The sequence below is a fragment of the Strigops habroptila genome, chromosome 10 (genome assembly GCF_004027225.2).
Source record: "Strigops habroptila isolate Jane chromosome 10, bStrHab1.2.pri, whole genome shotgun sequence".
NCBI lineage: Eukaryota > Metazoa > Chordata > Aves > Psittaciformes > Psittacidae > Strigops > Strigops habroptila.
Window position 1 is genome coordinate 4733754 of NC_046359.1, and position 12011 is coordinate 4745764.

The 12011-nt window shown below is 42.0% G+C and overlaps 1 protein-coding gene across 3 annotated transcripts in view; it reads right to left on the bottom strand.

Annotated features, from left to right (window-relative positions):
- Window positions 1-12011, bottom strand: part of MTHFD1L (methylenetetrahydrofolate dehydrogenase (NADP+ dependent) 1 like) — a 157736-nt gene that overhangs the window by 66354 nt on the left and 79371 nt on the right. For all 3 annotated transcript variants that reach the window (XM_030499863.1, XM_030499864.1, XM_030499865.1), the window contains one exon: window positions 406-545. In XM_030499863.1, coding sequence (XP_030355723.1) covers window positions 406-545 — 140 coding nt within the window. The remainder of the gene's footprint in view (window positions 1-405; window positions 546-12011) is intronic.

Genomic DNA, 12011 nt, shown 5'->3' on the forward strand with positions numbered 1-12011 from the left:
TCCCTACTTCTACATGCATACAGGAACTCAAACCCTTCAAATTCCCCCTCAGCTGCCAACTTTCCCAACCTGTGACTACTCGCTGGGAAAGTGCACATACTGAGTGCACTTACAAACCCTATTTCAAAACGGCAGGAAAGAGAATATATATACATATTATAGCTTTTTATTTCATGCAAGCAAATTAGCAAGATTTAGTACTTCTACAGAGCTCTTTCATCTCTCCTCTTTCACCTATGCCTTTCCATTCCTGCATAGAGGTAACTTCTATATAATGATGTAACTCAGGAAGGATATCTAAATACTGCCCCATAGGCTACCCCCAGTATTTCTTATACCAAGATATTTCACTTATTTCAAATATCAATAACAATTTAATTCTCTAAAAAAGGTGCAAAAACTTACATTTGGCCCACCTCCATGCATCTTCAAAGCCCTCACTGTAGCAACAAGTACAACCACACTGGGAACCAAGCCAGAGGCTCTGCATTTGATGTTGAAGAATTTCTCCATCCCAATGTCAGCACCAAAGCCACCTTCAGTTACTGTTAAACATTAAAAAAACAAAACAAAACCACACATAAAATATGTTTTCAGTTAAACACTGGGAGATATTTCTACTTCAGCATACAGTGCACTTCAATATACACCAGTACTCAGTTTTGAATGAACTTTCAAATAGAGGTCTATTTACATTGCTGAGTCTGATTAAAAAACTATTCCCATCTCAGAAATAAATTATCTTATTCTTGATATGTACAATATGTCATCAGAAGTAGTCACATGGGGGGGGAAACCCCCAAGCAATCCAAAATAGTTTGAATCAAAGTATTTTAAAAACATCTAGTCCTCTAAAATAGCTGTTTCTGTGTAATTATATTAATTTTAAATGTCTTACACATATAAGACTTGCCTATATTATTCCTCCTCCCTTGATTTCACTAAAGATATACTTTCATCACAACTAATGGACCTAATTTCTCATAGGTTTGCAGAACTTCTGGTCATTTCTTGCTTTTGTGAAGAAGATGCTTAATTATAAACACAAAACAGCAGTTACTGTCATGTCTCAGTGTTGAAGATAGCATTAAATAGTGAATTTCATAATGGGATTTTGCACGAAAGTCAGACATTAATGTAACATGACTCAGGAGAAAAATGTGTACAGAATTAGGATACACCTGGCACAATATTTTTAGTGGATCTACAAATAAAAGAAAAGCTAATCTGTATTAAATCATGTCAGTCTCTTTAGAGACTGATTTTTCAAATACCTAGTATTTCAATTATCTCTTTTAAAATCCACAGAATTTCTTTCTATGAGACAAACTACAAGCACACAGCAATTAAAAAAAAAAAAAAAATAATCAAGGGATTAAATCTTCTGTTGGTTGAAAATTTGCCAATGTAACTACTTCCCACCAGAACAAACTGAAGAGCTGGGTTCAGCATGTGCCGCTGGAAGATATGAAGGGATTTTCAGGCAGGGTGGGAAAATAGCTTGCTCCAGAGGCTTCTAGACCTGACTCCATGCAGGGCTGGTAACATGTACTCATAACCCCAATCAGCTTGCAAAAACTAGTAAATTTCCTTTTCTTTCTCTCACTCTTGACAGCAGTTTTGACTCTCATGCTTAGGATCGGAGGGGACCACAAACAGCTGACTGAACATTTTGGGGCTGGAAATCTTCAGCAGGGTCGAGGAGGAAGAGGCACAGATCTGCTCTGCTGCTGTGGGAGAAAGTAGCTTTCTGTTGGCAGCTGATTCGCTTTAGGAAGTCCCAGCCTTTGTACATTTGTCCTCGCCCCACGGGTCCTTTTCCACCTCTTCTTCGTTTTGCACAGGCTGAAACAATTGCCTGTGTGGCTCTGCTCAGAGGGAGGAAATGGCTGAGGGAGGAAGGATGAGCTAGCAAACAAGGGGGTGGCTGCGGGGGAGCAGGGACCTCTTGAAATAGTAATATGGCAAGTGTCATGATTAACATTCTCTAAAATCATTGTAATAAGTATATTATCTTTTACTGAACAGCCCTGAGAAAGAGACATACCACACACGGAAACAAAAAAAAGAAAGAGGTTTACACAAACACAATAATTCACAGGAACAAAGCTAATGTCAGGATAAGTCATATTAAAAGCAGAGCCAGGGATCACATGTCTGCTTTCCAGTAACCCCCATTCTTCTTCTCTGGTCTCTTCTGTGGTACAGAGTGATTAATGAGAACTCTGAGTCACAAACATATAACCATGATCAATCTTTAATATAAACAATAGATAAACTACCAAGTACTTGAGAGGGTGGGAAAATAATTTGTCTCTTAGAGATTGCCAGCGTATACACATAGCAGTCTCCTAACATTTCCAAACAGAGTTTCCAGGGAGTTAATCCTTTTCATGCCAAGCCTTTTGAAGGGTCAGTTTTCCTTAGAGAAAGGGGATTGAAAGTCTACCTTTCAGTGAGAGAAATGCAGAGATGTCAGCCTTCCAGGAAGCACAGCAACTGCTCGCATAGCACTTCACAGCTCTCAGGAACGTGTTAGCCACCCTTCAGGCAGTCTCAGCAGCAATGGAAAATGCCCAGGAAAACTGTGCAGGGCACTTATCTGGGTAGCTATACATATTCTTCTATTCTTTGCAATGATTTCCTTTGATGTGGAGGTAAAAATGCACATTTGCCAAAACAACCCAAATCATATATCAACATCCGAAAAGCTAACAGAACACCAGTGTTCACTGAGAAGAGCGCTGCAACATGGAGAATGGGATTTCTTCATTTGAAGCAGTGGAAAGGGAGACCAACATCAGTGCTTTCTCCAGCGTGCGGAAGGAAACAGGATGTAGTAGAAAAGCTGCCTGGATCTAAGCTGCAACTCCACTTTATTCCCTCCAAGGAATAGTGAGAAGATAGAGTAATACGCCAAGCTATTATACTTTAAAATCTTTGTGCTGAAACACTTAATACAATTACTTTCAGATTGTTTCCTGCTTTCAAATGAAAGCATCAATGAAAAACAAATACAGACTACTAATGGGAAGTTTCAAGCTAGTCTACATTTAGAGATTATGAGATAAAACTGCTAATAACTTTAAATGTAACAACAGAAATTTACAGTAATACATGCATTCGTTTATTTCCATTATAATTTCTTATACATTGTTTGTCAACAGAAGGCAATTAGAGATTACAGGTGAACTGATAAAGATTTTTTGGGAACAAACATCTACCTAGGCAGATGTGGCCTGTTGTACCTCAAGTGAAAGACAGTTTGACACAACCACTATTATCTGCTGACAGTCTTTACCCAGCTTCAGTTCCCTTCCCCAAAACCTCTTTATTCTATCCCCTGCCAAGCAGCTATTTCCCAGCCCCATCAATTACTGCTACCTGGGCTGCTGCACTGCAAGCAGGTAGGGGGTTTGTAATAGATGTGATAATGTCAGCATGATGTTAACTGCTTGCTCTGATCTCCTGGCTACAGACCCAGCAGTTTTAAAGAAAATAAAGAAGTAAATTTTTTGCCTTCAGTAAGCTAATTGAAAATACACAGGTATTTGCATTTCCAACCTGAGAACACAGCCCCATGGCAACATATGCCAACCCAGATCAGGGTTTTCACAGTTCCAGGCTTTCCTTTGCATTCTGGATCCCCTTCTTGCAGTGGCAAGACTGGACAATGATCTGGACAAATATGAAAATATTATTTTCTGGATGTAATTTTCAGTGAGAAAAGCTCTCTTGACTCTCCTGCTGTGTGTTCATATAAAATGCAAAACCTAATTCTACAAATGCTCTGTTGTTTGATTTTATGCCTCTATTTTATAGCCTAAGTATCATAAGGAAGATTAGAATGAGGATTAAAAATTAAAAATTAAAATTTCATATATCAGTAGTGCACTACCACTTTTAATAGTGGGCCATATGTCAAATCTTGCAATTAATATACATCTTACATTTTGCCGAGGTGAGTAGCTCCAGAGAGGATGCCTTCAACATCGGAGCGAGGGGAAACACACTGTCCAGGAGCCTCAATTCTAAGCAGGAAGAGCTCAGCGGAAAGGTCTGTTACAGACAGCCTGATCAGGAGGACTCTGTGGATGAAGCTCTCTATAGACAGATAGGAGCAGCCTCATGCTCGCAGGCCCTTGTCCTCATGGGGGACTTCAACCATCCTGATACCTGTTGGAGGGGTGGTACGGCCCGGCACAAGCAATCCAGGAGGTTCCTCAGTTGTGTGAAAGACAACTTCCTCCTGCAAGTAATATAGCAGCCGACAAGGAGAGGTGCCATGCTTGACCTCATGCTCACCAACAGGGAGAGGCTGGTTGGGAATGTGATGCTCCAGGGCAGCCTTGGCTGTAGCGATCATGAGATGGTCGAGTTCAAGATCCTCAGGGCACTGAGAAGGGCACACAGCAAGCTCACTGCCCTGGACTTCAAGAAAGCAGACTCTGGACTCTGCAGGAACCTGCTTTGTAAGGTCCCATGGGATAAAGCCCTAGAGGGCAAGGGAGCCCAAGACTGCTGGTTGATATTCAAGGATTACCTGCTACATGCTCAGGAGTGTTGCGTCCCGACTAGAAGAAGTGTGACAGGAGGACCAGGAGACCTCCATGGATGGACAAGGAGCTGCTGAGGAAACTTAGAGGGAAAAAAAGAAGCTTATAAAAGGTAGAAGTGAGGACAGGCGGCCTGGGAAGAGTACAGGGATATTGTCCGGGAAGCTAGGGACCAGGTTAGGAAAGCTAAGGCCTAGTTTAGAATTAAATCTGGCAAGGGATGTGAAAGATAACAGGAAAGGCTTCTATAGGAACATAGCGAATAAAAGACAGACTAGGGACAACATGGGCCCTCTCTGGAAGCTATCGGGAGAACTGGCTACCCCGGATTTGGAGAAGGCTGAGGTTCTCAATGACTTCTTTTCCTCAGCCTTCACCGGCAAATGCTCTGACCACAGCGCCCAAGTCTTGGAAGACAGATGCAGGGACTGTGAAAATGAAGACCTTAGGCCCACTGCAGGAGAGGAACAGGTTCAAGATTATCTTAAGAACCTGAATGTGCACAAGTCCATGGGACCTGATAAATCCATCTGAGGGTCCTGGAGGAGCTGGCGAATGAAGTTGCTAAGCCACTGTCCATCATATTTGAAAAATCATGGCAGTCAGGTGAAATTCCCGATGACTGGAAAACGGGAAATGTAACCCCCATTTTCAAGAAGGGGAATATGGAAGACCCAGCGAACTACAGACCAGTCAATCTCACCTCTGTGCATGGCAAAATCTTGGAGCAGATTCTCCTGGAAAGCATGCTAAGGCACATGAAAAACAACGAGGTGGTTGGTGATAGGCAATGTGGCTTCAGTAAAGGGAAATCCTATCTGACCAATTTGGTGGCCTTCTATGATGGGGCTACAGAACTGATGGATAGTGGCAAAGCAGTTGACATCATCTACCTGGACTTGTGCAAAGCGTTCAACACTGTCTCACACGACATCCTTGTCTCTAAATTGGAGACACATCAATTTGATGGATGGAACCTCAGTGGATAAAGAATTGGCTGGATGGCTGCACGCAGAGAGCTGTGGTCAACGGCTCAATGTCCAATTGGAGACCAGTAATGAGTGGCATCCCTCAGGGATTCGGTGTTGGGACCAATCTTGTTCAGCATCTTTGTCAGCAACATGGACAGTGGCATTGAGTGCACCCTCAGCAAGGTTCCCAATGACACTACGATGTGTGGTTCGGTTGATACGCTGGAGGGAACTGGCACCATCCAGAGGGACCTTGACATGCTTGTGAGGTGGGCCAATGCCAACCTCATGAAGTTCAACTAAGCCAAGTGCAAGTTCCTCCACCTCAGTCAGGGCAATCCCGGGCACAGCTACAGGTCGGGCGGAGAAGAGATTCAGAGCAGCCCTGCAGAGAAGGACTTGGGGGTGTTGGCTGATGAGAAACTTAACATGAGCCGGCAGTGTGCGCTCATAGCCCAGGAAGCCAACCGTATCCTGGGCTGCATCAAAAGAAGTGTGATCAAAGGAAGTGATCCTGCCCCTCTACTCTGCTCTTGTGAGACCTCACTTGGAGTACTGTGTACAGTTCTGGTGTCCTCAACATAAAAAGGACATGGAGCTGTTGGAGCAAGTCCAGAGGAGGGCCATGAGGATGATAAAGGGGCTGGAGCACCTCCCGTATGAAGACAGGCTGAGAGAGTTGAGGCTGTTCAGTGTGGAGAAGAGAAGGCTGCGTGGAGACCTCATAACAGCCTTCCAGTATCTGAAAGGGTCCTACAAGGATGCTGGAGAGGGACTCTTCATCAGGGACTGTAGCGATAGGACAAGGGGTAACGGGTTCAAACTGAAACAGGGGAAATTTAGGTTGGATATAAGGAAGAAGTTCTTTACTGTGAGGGAGGTGAGGCACTGGAATGGGTTGCCCAAGGAAGTTGTGAATGCTCCATCCCTGGTGTTCTAGGCCAGGTTGGACAGAGCCTTGGACGACATAGTCTAGTGTGTGGTGTTCCTGCCCATGGCAGGGGGGTTGGAACTAGATGATCTCAAGGTCCTTTCCAACCCTAACTATTCCATGATTTTACACAGATCAGAAGTAAACTGCATCAACATGCTCCAGTAACTTCAAATAGTTTCTTCTCATGTGAGGGTGACCAAAAGCTAGGCTTATTCTAACACATCAAGGTAACTGAGGAATCTTCTTTCAAAACAACAGTAGGCAAAGCACAACACACAATTACTATAGGTCTTTCTACAGGTAATTTACATAACATCTACTTCACTCAATTCAACTACCAAAACAACCAATAAGCCATAGTTTTCATTCAGACCAAGAACCCAAAAATATCCAGATTAAGTACAAAGCTCATAAATGTGAAATTAGGCAACAGTGATGATAAGTCTGTCAGGCAGTCAGAGACATCAATGCTCTTCATTGAAGTCTCCAACTCCACTTCAGGGTTCAGACAAATGAACAAATCACTCTGATGGTTTTGTTTCTTGTTTATAATTACCATAACCTCTTCATGGAATTACCGCCTTGCCAAGCACATCTGGGAATATTTTATCACCTACACATGACAATAGCTTAAAGAGAGTGTCATGGTTTAAGCAGCTAATCAGATTTCATCATCATGCTTAATGCAAAACATAATTTGTCTCAATCTAAAAATACATTTGTCATGCTATAGCTGCATAACGTGGTTCCACATTAGCCTCACATTTACATATGGCTTAAAAGCCTTAGAGAAAGTGATACTTAGTTGTTTTTTTTTTTTAAAGATATTTCACCCACAATTGAATTTCATGTAAACTGAGGGTAATTTCCAGTGAAAGTAGCTTTTCCCTAGTCAGCCCTTTCTATCAACAAATCAATGTCAAAATAAAACATTTGTACTATAAAGGGCCAAGTCAGATGCATACACATGAGGCAAAGTTTTAGGACAGGAATTGTGAACCTGGAATCCTGAACAATGTAAAAGGAAATGGAAACTCTGAGCTGCAAGCTGCCATTTACTCCCCACATGTAAACATATCTGTTCTGGTGCAGCTGTCTGCTGGTAAACTCAGGAAAAGAAGAGTTCAAAGTCACAGAAGCACATGAACTGTGAACCTGGAGCTGGAGGCATGCTAGCTGTAAAGTACTGATATGTTCATGTTTAAGTGAAAAATACCAAGGTGCACAACTGCCAAAATAAACTAGGATGATCAGTGATTTCTCTAACAGGATATCATATTTTTGTTAGTATAGCTAGGGATGAATAAACCAGATGTTTGTCCATTCTGACTCTGGCAAATGTTTGATGTGAAGTTCCATTATTATGACTGATTTTGGAATGTAACAGATACTTCTTTTCACTGCTATTTTTTCCCCCCCCCCCCCTCTCTCCTAACAGAGGGAGTTTTCTTGTTCATTTTTCTTCCAACACATTCTCAGATGGCATTCAATACAGGCACTCGCTGCTACCACTGCCGGACACAAAGCATCCATGAAACATTCTTCATGCCATGAGGAGAATAATTTGCAAAGGCTAACAAAGTTTTATGTTGCTGTTGTGAGGCCTAGGAGGAAAGGTAATAGGAAAAACATTTGCCACTTAGTTTAGCAGAACATAATCTCATTTGAGGTAACAGTACTTTTCACTCTTTGCTAAAGAAAGATGCCAGGGCAGTATGTGCTCTGCAGAGGTACGGGCACTGCAGTTTTCTGACTGTTGACCACCAATACACACTTTTGACTGAACCAGAAGATATGGCAGTCCTGGCTTCTTAAGCCAAAAGGATCACATTTTAAACAACTATTAATGGGTTTTCTTCTGAGAGAAGTCATAAGCAAAATACTTTACTCTCAGAAAGCAGATTATATGAAGTTACGTTCAATAGTAAAAATACTATTCATTCGAGACTCTCTGTGTGGAATTCTCTCCAAACATAGACAGAACAGGCCACCTGCATGAGCACACCCAGAGAGGCACCAGGTAAATGCCTGGTTTCTAGTTCTACTGGCGTACCTCCCAAGCTGCAGTAATCAAGTTCTAGCACTTGAGACCTCTCCTAATAGAATTTCTTTTGAGGGAAAAAAAAGTCTCGTGGAAATTTTCAACTTCTCCACAAACAAAATGTCAGCTGAAACAAAGATTTGCATTCAAGTACCTTGCCATCATACCCCATGACAGTAGCAGTTCCACTCATGCTGCCTTCCTCCAAAGGAGACCTGTCTCCAGCAGCTGCGAGTCTCAGGACATCACTGCCTGCCTCCTGGCAGCAAGGGCTGCACGGGGAGCTCAGCTCCCAGGAATACACTTCATTTAAATGATGATTCCCCTTAACAAGCTATTTCAACGTTTTGCTCAGAAACATTTCTTTTTCCATAAGAGATGAATTTTACCATTTAAATGCAGAGCAGCTTTAAATAAGAAACTAAAAGTTATAGCATAACCTCTCACAGTTATTCACTTTAGATACCAGTTGCTGTTAACTCTCCAAGAGATTCCCATACCTTAAACAAATGAATAGGCACAATGACTCATACAGATTATTCCCAGACTATAGACAAAAAACTAAAAAAGAAAGTTCACTTTATTTACTAGAAGGTGAAGATAACCCTTAAATCCCAATTCTCTCACAATTAAGGATACAATTCCTCTTTGTGGGTTTTAGAGGCCTGCTTATATATGTATGCCACACACGTTGGATTTGAAATTCAGGGGGAGAAATCAAACTGAAAAATCCAGGAGCTGACAGGAGCGGAACAGAAAGCATGCCCTGCACATCTCCACAGCTCTGCTTGTCTCTCCCTCTTGAAAATATGCAGAAGTGCAACTGCAGTGATTCCTTCCTACAAAGCACCAATTTAGGGCATGGTTTTACACTGTGGCTGAATCAAATGAGCACCCTGCCTTGCTGAAAGGGCAACTCCTGTTCCCTCTTAAGTCTTCCATATCTACCCCCTGCTCTCTCCCCTCCTCCATGCTGTCCAGACTTCCCACAGGTTTTGGCACTCATCTAATTGGAAGGTAAACTATTGGAATATGCTATGCAGAAACCAACTGAAAAACACAGATCAACCACACCAGAAAAATTTCCACTGAGTTAGATTTGAACCAACTGAAGTGAGACCAGACAAGTGACTGAACGTGTTCAAAAAAGCAGCAAAAGTAGAGAAGCAAAAGCAGAGTAATGAAGGGAGATGATGATTTAAATGGTGCAAAACTGTTAATTCATCCCTAGCCACCTTGTCAAACCATACTCTGATATTTCAAATGTCAAACTTGACATGTTTCAGCAACTCACTAGTAATGAGCTTATTATTTATATTTATTACTAGAGATTAAAAATCTGAAGACATCTTACAAACCACAAACAATTCATTCTAATACAAATAAAATGAGCTGTATGTGGCTTCATGGGCTACATGTTCCTCTGAATCCCTCTGCTAAGCCTGCTAGGTTTTACAGTCACTTTCTCTTAAGTTCTGTGTCCTATGCTTACCTAAAGACCCATAATTCATAGGGTAAGTGTTGGCCCCTGACATGAATCGTAATGCATAACAGAATACACAAACCAAATATACACAGTTTCCCCTTTTCTAACCTCCTTTTGTTACAATATTTATTAGAAAAATTCAAACAGAAGAACTGTGAATTTTAGGTTGCACTCTTTTGCCATTCATAGCACGTTTCCTTTGAGGTAACAGAGTACCATTTGCTCATAAGACAGATGACCATGTTTTTGAAGTGGAGCACAATTAATGGCACAGGAATAAGGCAATTATGTTTTCTCATACTTAAGAGATCATCATGGCCTTTGGCAAAGAATTATTAGCCTTTTGGTAATTACAAAATGAAAACCTCACCACTTTTTTATTTGGAGCTGCGTGGAAGGAATAAGTAACGGCAGCACAGATGGATCTTCATTTAAGGCCATTCTTGTACAATTCCCCAACTGCAAGGAGTATATTAACTTATGGTACCCCCAGTATTGCCCTAAGCATTTAAAATAAATTTCATCACATCTAAACCATGTCTCTCTGCCTATCTCACTATCAGACTTTCATTTACTTTTACTTTTAAAAGATCCAGTTGTCTGAAGCTCCCACCACAAATACACCTTCCATCAAACTGAAGCTGAGACTGAGCTCTGTTGAGCTTTCAGGTTTTGGATCCTCCTACTCCCCTTGGAAGAGCTATGGAAAACAGACCTTGAACATGCTGTGAAGAAATCATGTTACAAGCATCTGGAAAACACCGACTTCAAGAGGCAGACAGAGAGCCTGAAGAGCCATTCCCTGGAAAAGCTCTACCCATTTCATTAAATAGCCATGAAGTAACACCTGTGTTAGCACCAATATTGCCTTGAATCATGAAAAAGGAAAGAGGGGATGCAAAGGACATATCCTTGAGACAGAACACCGCTTCAGCATATGCTCTGGAAGATGACATATATTCTAAAGAGCAGCAGAAATACAATTAGGCAACAAGTGATGATACAGGTAGTGAATGACAAATACATAATTTTTTGCAGCCATACAAGGTACCCTCAGAGCCTACCACAACCCAGACACAAAATCCATTTAACCAACCACCACCACCACACGCTGGTCTGTGGGTGCTCATGCACTCCCTCATGCCTGCAGATAGGCATGGCTATGAGACGTGGTGAGGCCAGTAAATCACCTCGCCAGTCATACGTGCTCCTCCTTGCTCTCATCACAAAACAACAGCGCCTGCGTGCACAGATGGCAGGAGAGTGGTGTCGGCTGAGGCTATGGTGGATGCCACACAACACAGAGCCACCGCTAAATCAGGATGATCAATGCTCCTGTCACTTGGTGCAATCACCCGAGGCATACTAGGCATAGAGTCATCAATCACTGAAGTGTAAGCCTACCCTGTAATACATGCAACTATTTGCCTTGGGCTGCCACCTTCTTAAAACTCCCCCAGACTCTTCACCAAGGCACACATTTTGAGAAGTATCCCCACTTTGCCCTTCTAAAATCCTGGGGAGTGTTTGCTTATTATGATAACGATTTCACCCATGACTTAGGAACTGTCTTTTCAGTGTATGCATGTAGTGAATCCTCCTCCTTTGTGGCTGCCCTGAGAGGGGACACAACACTATTCTTGACAAAACTACTGAGCCATGTTTTAGAAATTCATGGCAAACAGCATCTCCTGTTATGTATCCCCAGGAAGAAGAGTATTCCACGGCACTAGCAGTTTGTCTTGATAAAAAAACAGCCCAGGGAAACATCTATCTGATGCAAAGGCAAATTACTCTACAGGATCATCCCAAGAGCTTAGCTGGAGAGCTGAGTGCTCGTGGAATTTCTACAGAGTGCAATACATGTACCAAACACATACAGAATTTAAAATATCAATACACAGAAAGACTTTCCATGGAGAAAGCAAGCACCAGATACTGTTACTAATATTTTAGAAGATGGGAAAAAATGCCTAGCAGCATACTTGCGGCATAAGCCACAGAAGAGCAGACGAGGGTAAAA